Source organism: Danio aesculapii, chromosome 15, assembly GCF_903798145.1.
Source record: "Danio aesculapii chromosome 15, fDanAes4.1, whole genome shotgun sequence".
In the NCBI taxonomy this organism is placed as follows: domain Eukaryota; kingdom Metazoa; phylum Chordata; class Actinopteri; order Cypriniformes; family Danionidae; genus Danio; species Danio aesculapii.
Window position 1 is genome coordinate 38,128,192 of NC_079449.1, and position 20,434 is coordinate 38,148,625.

The following is a 20,434-nucleotide window of genomic DNA, read 5'->3' on the forward strand; positions in this document are numbered from 1 at the left end:
CTTGAAGAAGGATGTCTTCGCATTGTCGATGGATACGGGTCGAAGATCGAGTGCACTGGGTTATCGGTTGTATCTGGTATATATGCGAGGACGCCTCAGTACGTAGGTGGAGTTGACGACAGAGGGATTGGGAGATGAAGTTCCCTGCTGACCCGGAGTCGATGAGGGCTGTGACAAGGAGAGAAATAGAGGCAGTAGTTATTTGTACGGTGGTAGTAAGTGGTTTACATTGTTCAATATTCGTACTGAATACACTCACTGAAGTCCGAATGGGACGAAGGGGACACTCCATACGGGTGTGTCCACTGACACCGCAGTATAGACACAGACCCCGGGTCAGCCTCCTCTGTCGTTCCGCTGATGTCAGTCTTCCAGACTCTATTATCATGGGTTCTGGTTCTGGAGAGGCTGTTGACTCAGGCGATTGGAGGAGTGCAGACGAGGGGGTGATGGTGTCCTGTTGATAGGAACGGAGACGATCGGAACATCGGAGAGAATGTTGGATGAATCTCTCCAGACCCATAGTATCATCTAATGTGGCCAGCTGGATTCGGAGAGTGGGTTCCAAGCCGAGCCGGTACGTGGTCAACAACGATCTCTCATTCCATCCACTTGCAGCTGCTAGAGTGCGAAACCGGAGAGCATATTCCTGTGTAGATAGAGTACCTTGCTTTAGATGATACAGCTGCTCTCCAGCGGCTACTTCCCCATCAGAACGTCCAAACACCTCTTTGAAATACTCCGTGAAGGTAGTGATGGAATTCATGACCGGCCCGGCTTGGTTCCAGATCGTCTCAGCCCATTTAAGTGCAGGCCCAGAGAGTAGTGATACGATGTAGGCGATCTTTGACTTATCTGTGGGATATAGAGAAGGTTGCATTTCGAATATGAGGGAACATTGTAACAGAAAACCATTGCACTCCCCCGCTCCGCCTGAGTAGGGCGCTGGTCGGGCCATGGGACTGGAAGGAAGGGCCGAAGAAGAAACTGTGGAGGCGGAAGTGCTCGGTGCTGGTGGTGCGTTGGAAAGTGGAGCTGGTGGCTGTAGAATCCGCTTCAACTGGTCCACCAGCTCTTGAAAGTGATCGGGGGTGCTCATGTTGTCGTCGTTATTGGTCCGGGCTTCTGTTATGAAGCGGACAGGAGACAGAGGTAAGGAAACGTTAGGGTGTTTATTAAATGACAACAAGGAGCACATGAAGGATAGCCAGGAGGATCAGGAATGATGTTGGGGTCTTTTCCTCCGTGGCTGGGTAACAGGAATACACGAGGATGGACAGCACACACCAGATACAGCTGACAGAGGATGACACAGACTTGGAAGGACTGGAAGACAGGACGATTCGGGTGGACCAGGAAGACTAGGAGGAATACAAAGAGAACAGGTAAGTAAAGCGTTTGTTTTAGCTGAGGATGACTACGCTGAGTGGTCGCTCAGTTGTCCGCTTTCGTCGAGACGAGCCCGGACAATGAGCGACTGGAGTGCTGTGCTTTTATCTGGTGCTCGTGAATGTGATGCAGCTGTGTGCTCATTAGAAGTCAGGTGATGGTGATCTTCGTGAGTGGGGATCGTGAGAGCCTGACCAATCCGTGACAATTGCATTTTAGGTTGAATTTTTTAACAATAAATGCATGCCAAACCATATATGTGAGCATTAATATTGCGCTTTGTTCCACCATGCTCAAAATGTTCTTGAGCACCCCTGAATGACAGTTTGGGGAATGTTACATAATCAGTTGATGATATTTAATTGTGTAATAACAGAAATATGTAATAAATGTCAATACACGAAATGCTAATGAGCAATGCAGTATTTAATCTGTTTGCCAATTGTGTTTCTTTCTCATTTCAGAGGGCTCGTTCCAGAATCACTCACGGTTGCGAACGCCACCATTACCCCTGTCCCACTCACACTCCCCCAGTCAGCACCACACCGCCTCCATCGGTTCTCTGAGCCGCAGCAACTACACCCAGCGCAGTAACCCTAGTCCGGCACCCACTGATAGTTCAGCTCCCAATGAGGGTCCGACAAGTGCCCAGGACTCCAGCAGCACCCAGGACAACTGGCTTCTCAACAGCAACGTTCCTCTAGAGACCAGGTACACACCGTGCTGTGTTGTTCTCTTGGTAAAATGCCTAATGAAATATATTTGTGCTGTCAGACAGAATTGATTGAATTTACATTAGGTGTTTATAATGCACCGTAAGGCATGCATACAGTATGCTGGCTGCATGAAGCGTGTTGTGCTATGTTTATCTGCTTAAGGGATTAGCTACACTGTTAAAATTGATGAATCTTTTTTTCTGGCTAGAACTATAAAGGGTAGTTTAATGGGTCATTCTTGTTATGCAGTACACTTTTGATGTCCAGACTTAAAATTGAACATGCATGTGTTATAAAATAATGAAGCATTTTTGTAAAAGAGCAGTTTTTAGTCTTGAAACTTGTATAACAACTTAATCTAGATCACTTAATACTGTATTAATAAATAATATGGGCTAATGTGACATTGCAAAGTAAGAGAAACTAGTTTATACTATTAAACATCACATAATTTCCAGAAGAAATAAATAATACTAACTCAAGTTTGTACTGTTATTTTCCCACCAATACGATGTCACTTCCTGAAGGAAATGAAATGACCTTCAGAAAAAACTCAAATCAAAATCAATTTGAAAGTTTGAAATATTTCAGTTAGCTACAGAAAAAAAACCCCAGAAGAAACACCAGGGTTGTGTCTGAAATGGCTCTATATACCCTTATTCACTATTCCCTATATTAATATACTGAGATAGTCGACTTAAATGAGTTTATTTTAAGTGCACTGGCGGGCATGCCAGTTTGCTTGTGCTTGTTCAGACCCTAGTTGCATCCAAAATGACACATTGTATACATTATATCCACTTATACATTATGCACTTATACACTCAACCTTGTATGAGTGTTAGTTATTCAACACTTAATATCAAGCTGTATTTTGGTTTCTGTATTGTATACACATATTATTTAACAATTATATGATGGATCATTTAAAATCTTACACCAATAGGATTCTGTTGTGGATGCCATTGTTTGGTCAGACACAGAAATTCATACATCTGCGAACTCTCATAGTGCATTATTGGTGTTTTCTAGCTGTTTTGTATACATTCGTTGTACACTCGTTATTGCGTTGCACTTCCAAAAGTCCACTATGGTTTCAGACACTACAAATGGATAATCTGTCAAATAGTGCACTGTAAAAGGGTATACAGGGTGATTTCGTATGCTTTTTAAATGCCTTTTTTTCCATCTCCCTTAAAAAATACAGGCAGATTGGACATACATGTGTACCTAAAAATAAGAATGACCTTAAATGAGTGAACGACTGAACTGAAAATTATATTTTGGTCTGTTACTCGTGAAGTTTCATGCAGCTAATTTGTTTAAATAAACTGTGACCAAAATGCATTCAAAACTGTGACTAAGCAACAAGAGAAAAGCTTTGTTTTTATGGGCTTTCCAGTGTTTATATCTAATACCGCAAGCCCAAATAATGCAATAGATGGGCCATTTCTCTCCAATTTTTGAAGGGGGGATTTGATTCAAACTTGGGTTTTTATTTATCTCTCATCAGCCCTTGCTCTGTTTGCCTCTATCCGAGGCACTTGTGCGGAGGAGATCAGTCAAGAACCTCTCAGATGTCTGTTTGCATTGCTCAGGCTGCTCCTCATGCATGGCGAAGGCAAATCAGCGCTGTCAGAACAGCCTGAAGAGAAATGATACATACTGATTACTCGGGTTACCTCCACCTCCTGCTCTGCTCAACCCAGCCAACAACCTAAAAGGCTTTTATTTATTTCAGCTGCTGCAAAAGTTTTCAGCTTTCCAGGCTTTGTGCTAAGAGCATCTGTATATCCCAGGTCTCGCATCATAAAGCTGTAGAGGTTTACTGACAGGACTACACAGTTAAAGTAAAGGAATATATGATGGGTGAATTTCATTAAAAATTAAATGTTTTCTATATATTTTGAGATGAATAAGAGAACAAACTGAGGCGATGTCATTTTGAAAAAAATTAAAATAATAAATGAGTAGAATACAATACAACTAACACTATCATTTTAGTCGTTTATTTTGTAATTGTGTGGGAAACAATATTTAAATTTACATCTAAAAGCATCTAACAATTTTTACCTCTGAGTAAAAATCATAAAATCATATCTATTTTTCAAATATATTGTGGTCTTTAGTGCCAAAACAAACAAAATGACACGATTATAATGAATCATAACAATCATGTTTATTACAGTTTTATGACAAGTTAAGTTGTCTTGATAGTGTCATGTTGTAATGATAAAGTTGAAGATTGGCTGTGATGTATTTGTTTGTCAAATTGTCATAACAAGCAATGTCTCAATTAAATGGATCAAATGACACTTAATAACATTTGTCATAAGCATATATGAACACCATTCACATTCATGACATGTCTTATGAACCCCCTTCAAGTAAAATGTTTCCAAATAATTACTAAGCACCACGCTTTGACATGTTTGTCTGTATTTGATGATTTAGACCGGCACCTTAAGCTAAGAGATGACTGTTGATGTATTCTCATACACATTTCCAGTGTTGGGCAAGCTACTTGAAAAATTTTGTGAGCTAAGCTATTAGCTACCCTCTGAGAAATGTAGTAAGCTAAGTAAGTTAAAAGCTGTTTTGCAAAAGTAGCTTAACAACATCTAAGCTATTTTTGCAATTTTAATTTTTAAATCGAAGCTTAACTTAAATCCAAGTAAATCATATCTTGGTGATCAATAAAACTGTCAATGAAACATGAGGGATAATTGTTCAGTTCAATTATTTACTGCAAATAATATGCTGTACTAAACAGAAACAAATTATAGGATAAAACAGCTAAAACAAAAAATCCAATAAAACCAGGTGTTACACATTTAAAATACTTTAGTAATTTATAGTAAAGGGAAATATTTAGGAATAACTATTATAGTGTGTGTATATATGTACAACTCTTCATTAATAAATAAATGTAGTATCATAATAAATAATGTAGTATCATTAGAACTAATAGTAATTACCAGTACCAGTAATTACCACTTTACCACTACAGTTATTATATATATATATATATATATATATATATATATATATATATATATATATATATATATATATATATATATATATATATATATATATATATATATATATATATATAGTACTTCTCTAATGTGTAGTTTAAAAACATTATAGTACTTACTAAAAATTACTAAAGTATTTTTTGAGCACAGCATCAGAATAACATATTAATAATGGTCACGAGAAATCCTGCTTCAGAAATAACTCCTCTCTCTCAGTCATCTTTCCGTTAAGCAAGTTTCTCGTATTAGCCTAATTGGTTTGCGAAGTCACCAACCAGGGGTGCATTTCCGAAAACCATCATTAGCCAACTAAGGTCGCAAGTTGTGTCATTACAAACATAGTTCCTTGATTTGGCATTTCTCAAATCCGTCGTTCCAAAGAACATTCGCAAGCTGTGTCGCAAACTTCTGTGCTTGCAACTACACCTCTGGAACTGTAGTTAGAATTATAGTTTCTGACTGTGTTCTATTCCCAGTTTTAGCGATCTTCATGTTTACAATTGCGCTCCATTCGCAGTGCACTTCGTAAACATTGATGTCATTTGGAACACAGACGTGGCTCATGGCGAAAGCTATGGGTGACCTATTATTTAAAAGTGAAATTTACGTTACGTCTCCAAAGCTTGTGAAAACAAAAAACATAGCATACGTTAATGCTTTTAATATATAGTAGGTTATTTATTAAGTATCTGCACTGTATATGACATGTGGCTGCTGGTTAGAACAATTCTGCAGTGGTTTGAATGTGTCAATTTGTAAAAGTAGATTTTCAAAAAAAATAAATAAATAAACAACATCCTACCTAATAATAATAATAATAATCATAATTATTAATAATATTAATATTAATAATAAAGTATGTTTTTTCCTATTAAAAATAAATATATAATTTCATTTCTTATTAAATAGCCTCATTACATATTTATATGATTTATATATGAAAATAGAATACGTGTTAGCTTTGTAAGTGATTTTATGTTCATTTAGAATAGACTATGGAATATTCTCAATGATATTTATAAAAGAAACAAAAGCCCTATATGTGCCATTTACATATATTTAAATTAATATAGAAAGTGAGAGTATGTTTTTATCAAAACTAATATTGGATTTTTTTTTTAATGCATGTGCGTGTAAAACAATATAATTTGCACAAAGAAATTATGGGGTTCTTCTCTAAAAAAGTTGTTACCACCCCGTTTAGAGCATCATTATGGGCGTTAAAACTAACGTGGTTCAAACGATGGATCTGCGACAGAGAAACTACGGGTTTTGGGAAACACTTGTCACTACATCGTTCTTTTCCTAAGCGATGCATCATACTATGATAGTTCAGTCGCGAGTTAAAACCCACCAAAAAGTTTGTTGTCGACCACCGTGAAACGGGAAGAAGAAATCGTCATTCTCCCCATCATGTGGATTTACTTTCATTGGCTCGACACCGACCTCGCAGCTTTGTGAATGTCGGTGCCATCACTTATTTATTTGTGATCAGTAAATGTAGCTTGTATTGACATCACTGCGCTACTTGACTAAAAAAATGGCTTCGTTACTGAAAAGCTATTTGATTTAGAATGTAGCGACACTACCACCACACTACTAAGAAATGTAGTCAAGCTAGTAGCGTCACTACTTGTAGCGATGCTGCTGCCCAACACTGCACACTTTTATAAATTCAATACACTTTATTTAATCAAGCACGTCCCTTGTTGCATTATGATTTCACTGATTTCCATTTGAAATGGGTGTTGCATAGGAACAAATGTGGACTGCTTCAATACGAACCAATAGTCATTTTATTTTGATTATTTAACCATCGGAGGCCAAAATCAAAATTGAATTTGGATTAATTACAACATTAATTATTGTCTCTTCTTGTTGAATCACTGGATACCTCCTCAATTGTAAATCAGTTTGGACAAAAGCGTCTGCTAAATGACTAAATGTAAATTACATAGCACTGCTTAAACATTAGGAAATTAACTTGGAACCTCACAATTTCTTTGTCATCTTGATGTGTTTGTGACCAGCCCTGGTGTGAACGGTCCACTCAACAGGAAAATGAATGTTAATTTGATTCTTCGGTGGGAACAGTTAGGAACATAATGACTGATTAAACATCATGGATTTCCCCAAACTTTAATCTGGACCAGGTATTCCTCTGGGAGAGGGAAACAGATGGCCACGCCAGCCAGCATGCGGCATGAGGAGAGTGGCAGAAACAGAGTAAATCAGTGACATCACACCCCACCTCCCTCCTATCTAAAAAGAAAAAAAGAGCGATCAATTATCCGAATCCCTCTGATGAAATTGGAACCATTAGCAATATCCACAAGGGCAGTGAAAGATGGCCTGTCATTTAGGCTTTAGCTAATGGCTTTGTAATGGTTCCCTCTCACGACTTTTGTACAGCAGGCTGGAATGGCTCGGATGAGTCCCTGGATATGTTGGCTTATCGAGCCCTCCCATTGGACAAGAGCCAGGAAGTGAGATTTTCTCATAGGCTTCTTTTCTGACTCCTCCAAACTGGTCTCTGGGCTCTTCTGGCCCCCGTTTGAAACTTTTAATTTGCCTCCCAATGGCCAAACAAATGAACAAATGTACATAAGCTGGACCAAAGACAATGAGCAGAGCAGGCAGGCAGTCTGGAACAGCCGCGACGAAAAGAAAACAAACATTTTCTCTTGTTGAATTAAAGGTGTCGCGCCTGCCCAGTGCATGTTGACGGTTCATTTCTCCATTGCATTATCTCAGTCTTCCCTTATGGAACAGCCGTCTCGGGGGCCACGGAGCTCCAGCAGACACGCTTCACTGAATGCATGCAGAGTTCTCCTCTGAATGCTAATAAACCTCTGCTTTATGAAACCATTTATTATTTAAAAAATGGCAAGAAAATCACATCTTAAAGCAGGGTTTAGCATAACCCCTCGGGAATTCTGTCGGTATAATGTGTGATTCTTCTGAAAAAGTGTTGTGTCAGCCCCTGAAACACAAAGAAGTGAGTGGAAAAGTAACAGCTTGTTTTCTTCTAACCACGATCATAAAGGAGCCAGAATACTCTAATGTTTATCAGAGAAGAACAGGACGCTTGCAGAGAGGGGCATGGGTCGTACAACACAAGGTACATGTGCGGTAAAAGAGCGGAGGTGCTCTCGGGTGTGGGGCGTGCCGGATTTCACGGGGATAAATACCTTACACAGCACATTAGTTCCATAAGGATATCTGTGTATCCCTACTTTCACTGAAAGGGTGCTGGTGCCTGGCCTGTGGATCTGCAGACATCTTTTAAAGGCAATACCTGTCACAAGTGCTTCACAATTGGCCACATTACTTAAGCTAAAGAGCATCACAATCTTTAAGAGCAAGGTCTGTTCCTTGATAGACAATGTCCTGCAGAGTTTAGTTGTGTAACGTTGAATTCAAAGTTTTAATGTAAAGTTGAAATTATGTTTTTGCACAGCACAAGAAATAGGTTAAGAATGGAATCAAATTGTGACTCCCAGAATTGAAAATGAAATTGGAATTGGAATATTACCATGCTTAGCTCCAAACATGTCTAACACTTTTTCTTGGAAGTTTCTAGACCTTGGTTAGCTGGATCAGGTGTGTTTATTTAGGGTTTGAACTAAACTCCGAAGGACAGTGGCCCTCTAGAAACAGGTTTGGAAAGTGTTTGATCATTCAAAGCTACTGTCTGCTGTTACACAAAAGATCAGGAACATCTAAAGTTCATGGCACACAACATCAAAAGATCATGGCACACACAAGTTTTCTTGGAGCTTCGTCTAATTACAACTGAACCACAAAAGTCACATAGAATGTTTTCACAATGACCTTGTTGGTTCATTGCTGTCTATGTAGGGTTTACTGTCTATGTAGGGTGTTAGATTTAATCTTAAAGATATTAATTTGTGTTCCAAAGGTGAATGATGGCCTCAGGAGAGTGAAATGAAATGCCATACGCATTTAATAACTGGATTTTATTTTTTGGGTAAACCAATGCTTTAACATAAGCGTTCCCATACTGAATTGTTATTTTAGAAAACATCACATGATGAAGACATTTTCCACACACAGTTCTCTAATGTTGTTGATAAATAGATTGAGAACAGTTGTTCTAAATATTTTTTTTCTGCCCTTGAACAATGCTGTTAAAATTGTTCTAAACCGAGCACCGGATCCGGCACCAGCACCTTGTCAATGGAAAAAAAAGTGTGTGTGTGTGTGTGTGTCCTTGTCCCACTCTGTCCGTTTACACAGATTCACCGGGTGATGGCATTTTATTTATTTATTTTTTTTGTGTTTGCACATCTGTGACTCCCTCTTGCACGCATGTCTCACTCTCGTTCCATCTGTCCATCTCTCCACCTGTGTGTAGAAACATAGCAAAGCAGACATTCCTAGAGACTTTGCAGGACAACTTTATAGAGATGGACATACTGGCGACAGCTCGCCGCGACGGCGCTTACACTGATGGGTATGTTGCATGATCTGACTGCGGCTGCTGGAATCTGCTTTGCCATGCTGCATAGTGGTATCTTGTTTCTCACTACATAGTGCCGTTTGTAACAGACTCTAACATAATTCATCATTTACTGTAGGGAATTGCATGCTTTTTAAAATAATGTTTATTTATTGTTTTTATTTTTATGAACACCAGACTAATAATTTTTCTAATTAACCCTGAATGCTTTAGCATTTTTGCTAAGGAACTACAGTATGCATATGGTCAAGTGCACACTACAAGACAGAAACATTCATTTAAGTCTTACAGGATGACATTTTTTTACCATTGGTGTCAGAGGGCATCAATTACTCCTTACACAACCACAATTTACTAAAAACTGAGAGCTTCCTTTTCATCCTTTCCAATTTTTTAAAAGTTGACATATAGATGGCACATACAGATAGTCAGTATAGTCAGAAACAAAGCTCCGTGAAAACACTGTATTCATCATGCCAGACCAGTAGATAGCGATGTGACTTTGTAAAGAAACACTACCCACCTGCGCACAGGCAGTCCTGTAATCTGCCATATTTTTTTTTGATTATGACAGTAGACTAATTACATAATATGTTTGAGAATGTTGTTTTACACACAAAAAATGTTGTTTACCCAGATGGTAATGTTGTTGTTGTAAAAAAATATAACTTTTTCTTAGATACACACCTGCACATACATTTTTAAGTTATATTACAAAAAAAGAGCATTTTTAGAGTAATATGGCGGACATTCAAAGTTTAATTCTAAAATCTCACTAGACACTTTGAAAATAAATATGATTTGAAACATTGATTTGTTACAGATCAGTCAGAATGACTGCTATGGTAATTCTAGTAATTTTAGAATGTTTGTTGTTCCAATGTTAATTCTTGTGATCAAAATTATTTGAATGATTTAATAATCGATCTAAAATTAGATGCGCTCTTTTAATAAAAACCTGGCTAAAACCAGATGATTACATAACCTTAAACAAGGCTTCACTTGAAGAATATTATTTTAAACATGAGCCTCATCTTAAAGGGAAAGGTGGAGGCATTGGCATAGTTTACCTAGATGATAATGTTGTAAAAATATCACTTTATTTTGTGGTATACACCTTTTGCATATGTTTTTAAGCTATATTACAAAAAAAATAGCCTTTTTGGAGTAATTTGGTGGACATTCAAAGCTCAATTAAAAAAGTAAACAAGATTTGAAAGTAAACATGATTTGAAAAATTGATTTGTTGCAGATCAGTCACAATGACTGCTATGGCCATAGCAGTAGTTGTATAACGTTGGTAGGTCGAATGTTAATTCTTGTAATCAGAAATATTTTAATGATTTGATTATCAATCTAAAGTTGAATGTGCTCTGTTTAAAACCAGATGATTACATAACCTTAAAATCTTTACTTGAAGGATATCATTATAAACATGAGCCTCATCTTAAAGGAAAAGGTCGAGGCATTGGCATAACAAATAGTAATATGTTTAGGATCACTCAGCGATCTGGCTTCAAATACATCACACCACACCACAGACTTTACAAAATAATTTGCTGACTTCTTATCCGAAATCGTTTTGGACAGAGAAAAAGTTTTATTGTTGGTGATTTTTATGTTCAAATAGATAATGAATAAAGATGCATTAAGTGCACATCTTTCTTCTGTTTTGGGACAAGACTGTAAAGGAGAAAGAGAAAATAATTAGGAATGCTATCATGGGACAGGATTGGAAAAGGAGGCTATAGCTCAGAGAGAGGTTGGGGCTACAATTCTGAATCCAATTTACAACCCTGCTACAACTTTTGGCACATAGCAATGCTATTCAATAAAAAAGGTTTTCACATAGGCAAGGAGAGAAAAAAAAGATGAAAATAGGGATAGAAGTTGGGAGATGTGGCCTCTTTCATGTCAGAGACAATTTATCAGAGAACATCTAAGCATTGGTGAGACGTGCTAAGAGGCTATGCTGTCTCCGTCTCTGCGACGAAACATGAAGGGGAGCAAGCTGAACAAGGCTCTGTCAAGTAGTGTGCACTAGCCGTACAAGTTTTTGCAAGTCTGTTCCGTTTTCTTGTACATCATTAGGACGAAGTGTGGTTTGTTTCTGAGTGTCCCCTCATCCGGTCAGTGCAGCATGACAGCAGCTTTCCAAGCGAATGAATTCGCCACAGATTATCGCACTGCTTTATTATTATTATTATATATATATATTTTTTGATCTTTAGATCTGGCCTCCTCCACTGTGAATAAGCTGTCTTGATAATGTACTGTACAGTTGAAGTCAAAATCATAAGCCTTCTTTTTTAAAATATTTCCCAAATGATGTTTAAAAAAGCAAGGATTTTTTCACAGTATTTTCTATAATGTATTTTCTTTTGGAAAAAGTCATATTTTGATGTTCGATTGTCTACAGAACACACCACTGTTATACAATGAATTGCCTATTACCCTAATTAACCTAGTTAAAGCAGGGGTCACCAAAGTTGTTCCTGGAGGGCCGATGTCCTGCAGATTTTAGCTCCAACCCTAATCAAACACACCTAAACAAGCTAATCAAGGTCTTACTAGGTATATTTGAAACACCCAGGCAGGTGTTTTGAGGCAAGTTGGAGCTAAACCCTGGAGGGACACCGGCCCTGCAGGACCGAGATTGGTGACCCCTGCTTTAAAGGGTCACAAAACACCAAAACACATTTTTTGAGATACTGACAGTCATATATGTGTCCCACGCTGCTAAAAACACTATTAGGACAAATATATTTCACAAAAAAGTAAAAAATTGGTTGTTTTTGCGTTATTTCGAGCAAATTCATTGTTCCGGTTTGAAAGGAAATTTTGAAGCTACATCACAGCGATTAGATCCTTGTGTGAAATCCAGCATGTAGACTGGCTGTCTGTACCGGCAGTAACAATGTGACGTCTTTGAACATTCATCATTAATTCAAAAGATAAACTTAGCTCAAACCAATCAGCCCACTCTATTGTGTATGAGGTGCAACTTCCTTAATATGCATGATAGCTTCGAAGACAGTTTTTACCTGTTACAATGTTCAGATGTAATTAAAATAAGTGGAAGAAGAAGAATTGTTCAGAGACATTGGTCATCAGTGTTGCATTTATAAATGTGCCGCAACGAAGGTTTTGTTTTCAATTCCCTGCTATGAGAGCAAAGCTGGACTCACGTGTGGATCACAGTGGTCTGCTAACATGCAACAAAAAAATATGTTTATAAGGAACATTTTTTAGCCGAGAGCTTTTCGCATCTGGAAATGGTGAAATCCAGATTTGCCACTCGTCTCCTTTTTAAAAAAAGACGTGATTCCAGTTCGTGTTGATTGTCCTTTCTCTACAGATTTGGTAAGTGTGTGATCAATGTTCTTTGTTTTTGTTTATTCAGATAGCAAGTTAGTTCGTATCGTCAGCAGTTGTCTTTCAGTTTTTAAAGACATACCTTTGTCAAAATAATTCATTTACTAAGTTTACAGTACGTTAATATCACTACAATATTATGGACTGAAAGATCCGCTGTAAATGCTGCTCTCCGAGTGTAAACATATAAACACCTTAATCAAACAATTACTGTCGTGTAGGATTTTCGCCACATTTTTGTGACTGGATAGCCTATACACACACGGCTTTCTGACGCTACTTACCGAGTGCATCTAAGTTACCGAGGTTTTTTCTTCTCCCATATAGTGTGCAGTATCAAACATTTCATTAAAACTACACTCTTCCAGCAGTTCCTCGCATCCAATAGCTCGTTTGGCATGCATGAAATGTTCCTAAATGAAAATGAAAGTGCCAAACTGCAGTTAAAGTCGACAAATTAAGTATTTGGCAAATAATTTGATTACTGATGTCCATGTAAACATGGTGACTGTCTTTCTTCCCTGCGTCTGTGTGTTGTTTTCCCTCTGTGAATATCCGTGCATGCTCGAACTGAAACTTTTATGCAACTAATATTATAAATTTCCCTCTTTCGCCACTTTACACTGCCACCTAAATGAAGCTGGACTTACAAACTTTCCTGACTTTTTTCAAACTAGAGGTGTGAAAACACCCTGCTGAGATTGGGGGGTTGGTGGTGGGGGTGTGGGGGGTGCTTTATGGCCCTTTAAATGTCACTTTACGCTGGACACTAGTATCTTGAAAAATATCTAGTGAAATATTAAGTACTGTCATCATGGCAAAGATAAAATAAATTTAAAATTAGTTATTAAAATTATTATGTTTAGAAATTTGTGGAAAAAAAATTGTATTTCCATTAAACAGAAATTGTGGTAAAATATACAGGGGGCTAATAATTTAGGTGGGCTAATAATTCAGACTTCAACTGTACATCCTGCAATATCTTTTTGACACACGCACCCTTAAGGTGAATTAGAAGTCACTGCGAGGGCTTGTATTAACAAGAATCCGCTGTGGTCACTCGCTCTGTAAATTAAATCTGATATCGATTCAGAATTCTGATAAGGAAAAAAAAAAAAAAAAACACCCCTCAGGGGAACAGTGTGTATTGCTCCTAGCCAGAGCTCCAATGGCAACAGCTTGGAAAAATGCTTAGCAACAGCAGTACTGACCAGTGCGGGGACACAAACCTAAGACATTGTTTTACATGATTAAAGAAAAACACTTTCTGTATCACACAGTGCACTCTGTCGCCTGCTTTTTTGTGAACTTGAGCAACAGCGTTTTCTGCGTCTCTGCAGACATTTTCTTTTCAAGCCTGGCGGGACCTCGCCTTTGTACTGCACCACTTCACCTGGTTACCCTTTGACGTCCAGCACGGTGTACTCTCCTCCGCCCCGGCCCCTGCCAAGAAACACCTTCTCACGGCCTGCCTTTAGCCTGAAGAAACCCTATAAGCACTGCAACTGGAAATGTGCCGCCCTCAGTGCCATCCTCATCTCCGTCACCCTGGTGTTCCTGTTGGCATACTTTATTGGTAAGTTCAGTTTTTGTCATCATTCAGTCTAAAATACTGACAGATATAAGAGATTGAAAGTGGTTTATAAGGTTTATGGCAACTTTACAATTAATTGATTTCTATGTAGATAAAATCATTCCATCTATCTATCGTTCTGTCATTCTATCTATCTATCTATCTATCTATCTATCTATCTATCTATCTATCTATCTATCTATCTATCTATCTATCTATCTATCTATCTATCTGTCTGTCTGTCTGTCTGTCTGTCTGTCTGTCTGTCTGTCTGTCTGTCTGTCTGTCTGTCTGTCTGTCTGTCTGTCTGTCTGTCTGTCTGACTGTCTGTCTGTCTGTCTGTCTGTCTGTCTGTCTGTCGTTCCATCCATCCATCCATCCATCCATCCATCCATCCATCCATCCATCATCTGTCTGTCTGTCTGTCTGTCTGTCTGTCTGTCTGTCTGTCTGTCTGTCCGTCCGTCCATCCGTCCGTCCGTCCGTCCGTCCGTCCGTCCGTCCGTCCATCCATCCATCAATCATCTGTCAGTCCGTCCGTCTGTCCGGCCGTCCGTCCGTCCATCCATCCATCCATCCATCCATCCATCCATCCATCCATCCATCCATCTATCCGTCTGTCTGTCTGTCTGTCTGTCTGTCTATCTATCTATTTTTTTTCTTTTGCATGTTAATTTTATTTATTTTTTGCTAATTAAAGGCAATGAAAAGAAAGTATCAATTGCCATAAAAGTAAAATTACTGAACCAACATACAGGAGCCTGAAAAAAAAAATGATTTTAAAGAAAATTTCAGACAGCACTTTTTTTTCCCCAAGACAGCAGCTTTTGTATCTGAACTCTTAATGTACACACACACACACACACACACACACACACACACACATATATATGTGTCGACTTTATTTAATTTTTAAATTAAGGCAAAATTGCTACTTATTTAGTGTATACATTTTATTGAAATTATACTAAATGCATGTTAAATTAATAATTTTTTAAAATAAATATAGCCATTGTTGGTGACCTGAGGTTAAATATTAAATGATGAAAGACAATTAGATTTGTAAATTACATTTACAGTGTATGTAGAGACCAAGATTAGACGTCATTGTTGACACTTAGGTGTCATTTACACTAATATGATTTTGTTTTAAAAGGACATTTTAGATTGAAAATGCACCTTTTCCAGACTGGTGTTTTTACTGGGTTTCATAAAAATTATCACACCATAAAGCCTAAAACGTTTAATACGTGACCATTCATGCTTCCTGGGCATGCACATATTTTACCGCCATCCAAGCTTACAGTCTTACTTGTAATGGTGTAATGGTCATATGAGACAGGCTTGTTGAATCAGGGAACAATAGAGTCCAGAAGACCAATCCAATCCATTTTTTCAAAAGTTTGCATTTAAGACTATCTACACTGTAAAATTTCCAAACTAAAACAAGCTATTTAGCATTTTCAAAGGGTATTTAGCATTTTCAGGCTAAATTTGACATCAAGTATAACCGTAACAAAGCTTATGTGTTTTAGAATGAAAACACACTAGTGTAAATGACACTTTATAGTGGTTTAGCCAGTCTTTATAGGGTGGTTTAACCAGTCACCTAACCAACTCACAGGAAATTAAAAGCCATTTAAAAACTTCAAACCAGAACCAGCATGCTAATCCAAACCCACTTACTGGTACCAAACCACCTTCTGCTTCTTTCTATTCTGGGTTAATTGTACATTGAGACAATTCATTTTATATTTACTACATTGTTGTAAAGACCCAAAAAAGGTTTTGTTATTTAATCGCTGCTCTGAATCTATGCTACCGATGATTATCAATGTGTTGTCTGACTGAAAGAGACTTTTGTGTTGAATTTGATCTGTTTCCGTGTTGTGCCAGAGCAGAGAGACACATAAAGATGCTGTATGTGATTTGCCTTTCAGTCATTTAAATGCTCAGCTCCAGCAGATTACAGTGGATATTATTGATTTCTCACATTGTTGGGAAATTTCTGTGTCCTGCAACTATATTCAGCTTAGTCACTGAACCAAATCAATAGGGGACGGCAGATGAAGTGAGATACGATTGAGCCATAGGAACACCACATGCTGGTGTTTATTATATTGGTCCTGCTTGGTTAACATTTATGTGTTTAACAGTGGGTACAGAGAATTTTTAAAGGGATAGTTCACCCCAAAACACTAATTTCTCACCCTTGAGTGGACTGAGTTTCTTTATTCTGTTGAACACAAAACAAGGTATTGGAAGAAAGCTGAAAACCTGCAGCTGTAGACTTCCATAGTAGGAAAAAATATGAGAGATTTCCAGCTTTCTTCAAAATACATTCTTTTATGACAGATTTTTCAGTTTAGGGTGAACTATGCCTTTAACTGTCGTTTATGTATTAAATGCACTGCTATATTAGTTATGAGCACAGTCTATAAACCTACTCTGGTTTTACTGTGATGCAGAATGGTGTCTGCTAGTAATTCTGTTATGCTTCTTATATAATTTCATGCAAGAAGTGGAATAGTCAAGAAGATAAGAGCATTTCTTGCAGTTCAAAATAAAGTGTGTCCACACCTTCAAGAGTAAATCAATAAAAACAGTTATCTTTTGTATAGCCATTTTTTATCGGACAGCATGAAATGGTTTTGCATAATGTATATCTACTTAGAATGTAAATTGTTACAAAGAGCTCACAGAATGAAATCATATTTTTTGAATTTGAAAGTACAGGGGAGGAACTTTGAGTGCAAAGTCATTTGCACAAGGTGCATCTAAATGGAGGTCTCACAGATATGTCTTCATTATTAGAGATAAACAGCTTTCCACAGCATAAGCTACGAGAATACATATGCATTGCGGTAGAACCAAAATAAACTCTAACCATCCGTTCAATCATCTAAAAAAAAACTTTATAATTACTACCCTGTGATTTTCTGACAGTGATGTGGAATTGCTGGTAATTCTAATTGCTCAGCTTTGTTCATAACTTTAATGACTAGCCTATAGACCTACATGATTTTAAGCTACTCTTGTACTGTGCGATTTGTATGAGGTGAGCTATTTATGTTGTGAAAAGTGACTGACCTTTGTAGTGGTCTACTGTATGTAGAAAATTTGGTGTCACTTTGTAATAAGTGGCTCTAACCACTTGGTACTTGAGTTACAAAAATAAATACATTATTGGGCGACATGGTGGCGTGGTGTAGGTGGTGCTGTCACCTCACAGCAAGAAGGTTGCTGATTCGAGCCTCAGCTGGGTCAGATGGCGTTTCTGTGTGGAGTTTGTATGTTTTCCTCACGTTTGCGTGGGTTTCCTCCGGGTGTTCCGGTTTCCCCCACAAGTCCAAACACATGCAGTACAGGTGAATTGGGTTGGCTATATTGTCCGAGTGTGAATGAGTGTGTATGGATGTTTCCAAGAGATGGGTTGCAGCTAAAAGGGTATTCGCGGTGTAAAACATATGCTGGACAAGTTGGCGGTTCATTCCGCTGTGGCGACCCCGGATTAATAAAGGGACTAAGCCAAAAAGAAAATTAATGAATGAATGAGTACATTATTGTGTTCATACTGTATTGCACAGCACTTATGATGCTATTGATGTCGGATATAGGTAAGTTTAGGGACAGGTTTGGTGGTACTCTAATTCATCTTTATTTTTATAGCACTTTTACAATGTAGATTGTGTCAAAGCAGATTATTATAGAAGTTCTAGTAAATTGAAACTGTCAGTCCAGTTTTCAGAGTTGAAGTTCAGTTTAGTTCAGTTCAGTGTGGTTTAATTTTCACTGCTGAAAGTCCAAACGCTGAAGAGCAAATGTCTCGACATACAGCTCCACAAGTCCCTAATCAAGCAAGCCAGTGGCGACAGTGGCGAGTGACAAATTTCATCACTTTATGAACGTGAAGGAAAAAAAATAACATTGAGAGAAACCAGGCTCAGTTGGGCACGACCATTACTGTTAGGTAAGGGTGGGTTCAAATGTAAAAGATGGGTCAACAATGTAATTCTAAATGTATTTACAAAAATTGATGACAGATATATTTATAGCCTTATATATTTTAAATATCAGGACAACATAAATACATCAATGCACATAATAAGTAAAATGTATAAAACGATTCATTCAGATTCAAGTACCTAATTTTTAATGTCACTTAAAAATCATTAGGATGCTGAGGAGTTTTAAGAACTAGTTGGTTTTCTATCTAGATGGAGGCCCAATAAAAGTAAAGCCCCTGCATGAAAGATTTTTGCATCTATGTGCTTCCGTAGATGTGTTCCAGGTGCAAACATCTTTGTTCCAAACTGTAAACAGCGGGCAGCAAGATCATGCTGTTGTCAAAGAAGCCTCATTATGCTCAGTTCTGCAGTTGAGTGCATTGTGAGAAATGTTTGTGCATTGTTTCCCTATTTTATAATTTATTTTATTTATGTTGTGCATGGAGTGCATTGTATGCTCATTTGGTTATTTATCATATGGTCTTTTACCAACTGTGAGTTATGCCTTTTATGCACTTCATTTGTGTGTTCTGCAGAATTGCCAATTGTTTTATGTAGGTAGAGCATTCTTTTTTACTCTTTAAAATACTTTGAATATAACTTCTTAATAGGCAGCAGCTCACTAGATTCCGGAACAAAACTTGATCGTGCTGTCCACATAAAATGCCTAAGCGATGTGCTTAATGAAGTTATTCCCTGAGTTAACTCGAAGGCTAGTTAAGCTCTGACCTTGTTAGGAGCCTTGTAAAGCCCACCAAGCTGATGTATCTTAATCACTTCATGTAATTACAGACACCCCACCCCAACCTAACCCTCTTCCAAAATCAAGCTCATCTCCCTGTGCACCTCAGGTAAACACGTATGAAACCGCAGCTCACCCTGAGAATCTGGGATTCAATCAACAACAAGGGGTCACGTTTAATTAAAAGCTGATGAGAAAATATATTTAATTTCAAGTGCAATTAATTATGTAGGCCTGTAATTGGAAACTCTAGCTGTGTTGTCTAATGAACCCAATTAAACCTCCTGACAGATGTTTTTGACTTGCCGCATAGTTTTGCCATTTCCCTCTATTCTCTTTTTTCTGTGGAGTTTGCAAGAACTGCTTCCTGGAAAGGAGTGAGATCGCAGAAATTGGGAGCCGTGTGCCATTTTCTCAGTGGTGGCATGCTCATTAAGAAGGTCATTATGTCCTCGGCATCTGAAGGTCATCAGCTTCCCTCTGTGTTCATTTCTTAGCGTGCTGGGCCCTCATTGTACTGCCCAACATGCAACCTCAGTCATAGTCATAAGACACTCATTCAAATTGTCGATAGACTTTGAAGCTCCATGCTTTTGTTTTCTATCTTTTTGCATCTTAGTGTTACAACCAGCTTAAGGCATTTTCAGGTTTATCTGACATGACATACATCCAGGATACTGAGGGATTGGCGTTTTGGAATTGGATGGACCAGAGGTGTTTAGACTTGCATAGTTAGTGGGTTTAGGTTAACTTGTCGTAGCCTATATTTATTTCCAACCTGAATATGAATGACTCTTAAACTGGGAAGTTAGGCCACAGTCCTGCTTACTTACTCTTGGGCACTTAGCACCAGGTTGTCCTGGGGGACGTTCTCTGCAATTAGTATCACTGTGGACATATTTGTCTCTTAAATTGGCAACTGCCAGCTGAATCAAAGCTATTATATCAAGGCATTATTTTAAAGTACATATTCTGTGGTTAGATTTTATACACACCATGACCAGAGTAGATTTTTTTTCACTCCTGGCAGATTTCTCTAAGCTTCAGAGTGAAAGTGAAAAATGGTTTAGACATTTTGATCTACTAACTTGCTGATGATGTGCATTTT

The 20,434-nt window shown here is 38.0% G+C and overlaps 1 protein-coding gene across 8 annotated transcripts in view; it reads left to right on the forward strand.

Moving 5' to 3' along the window:
- tenm4 (teneurin transmembrane protein 4) overlaps positions 1–20,434 on the forward strand; it is a 493,967-nt gene that overhangs the window by 268,281 nt on the left and 205,252 nt on the right. For 5 of the 8 annotated variants that reach the window (XM_056474300.1, XM_056474301.1, XM_056474303.1 and 2 more), the window contains 3 exons: positions 1,854–2,100; positions 9,525–9,623; positions 14,345–14,580. In XM_056474300.1, the coding sequence (XP_056330275.1) occupies positions 1,854–2,100; positions 9,525–9,623; positions 14,345–14,580 (582 nt within the window). Of the gene's footprint in view, positions 1–1,853; positions 2,101–8,192; positions 8,268–9,524; positions 9,624–14,344; positions 14,581–20,434 lie in introns of all 8 variants that reach the window. The other 3 variants (XM_056474302.1, XM_056474306.1, XM_056474308.1) reach the window with 2 other exon arrangements.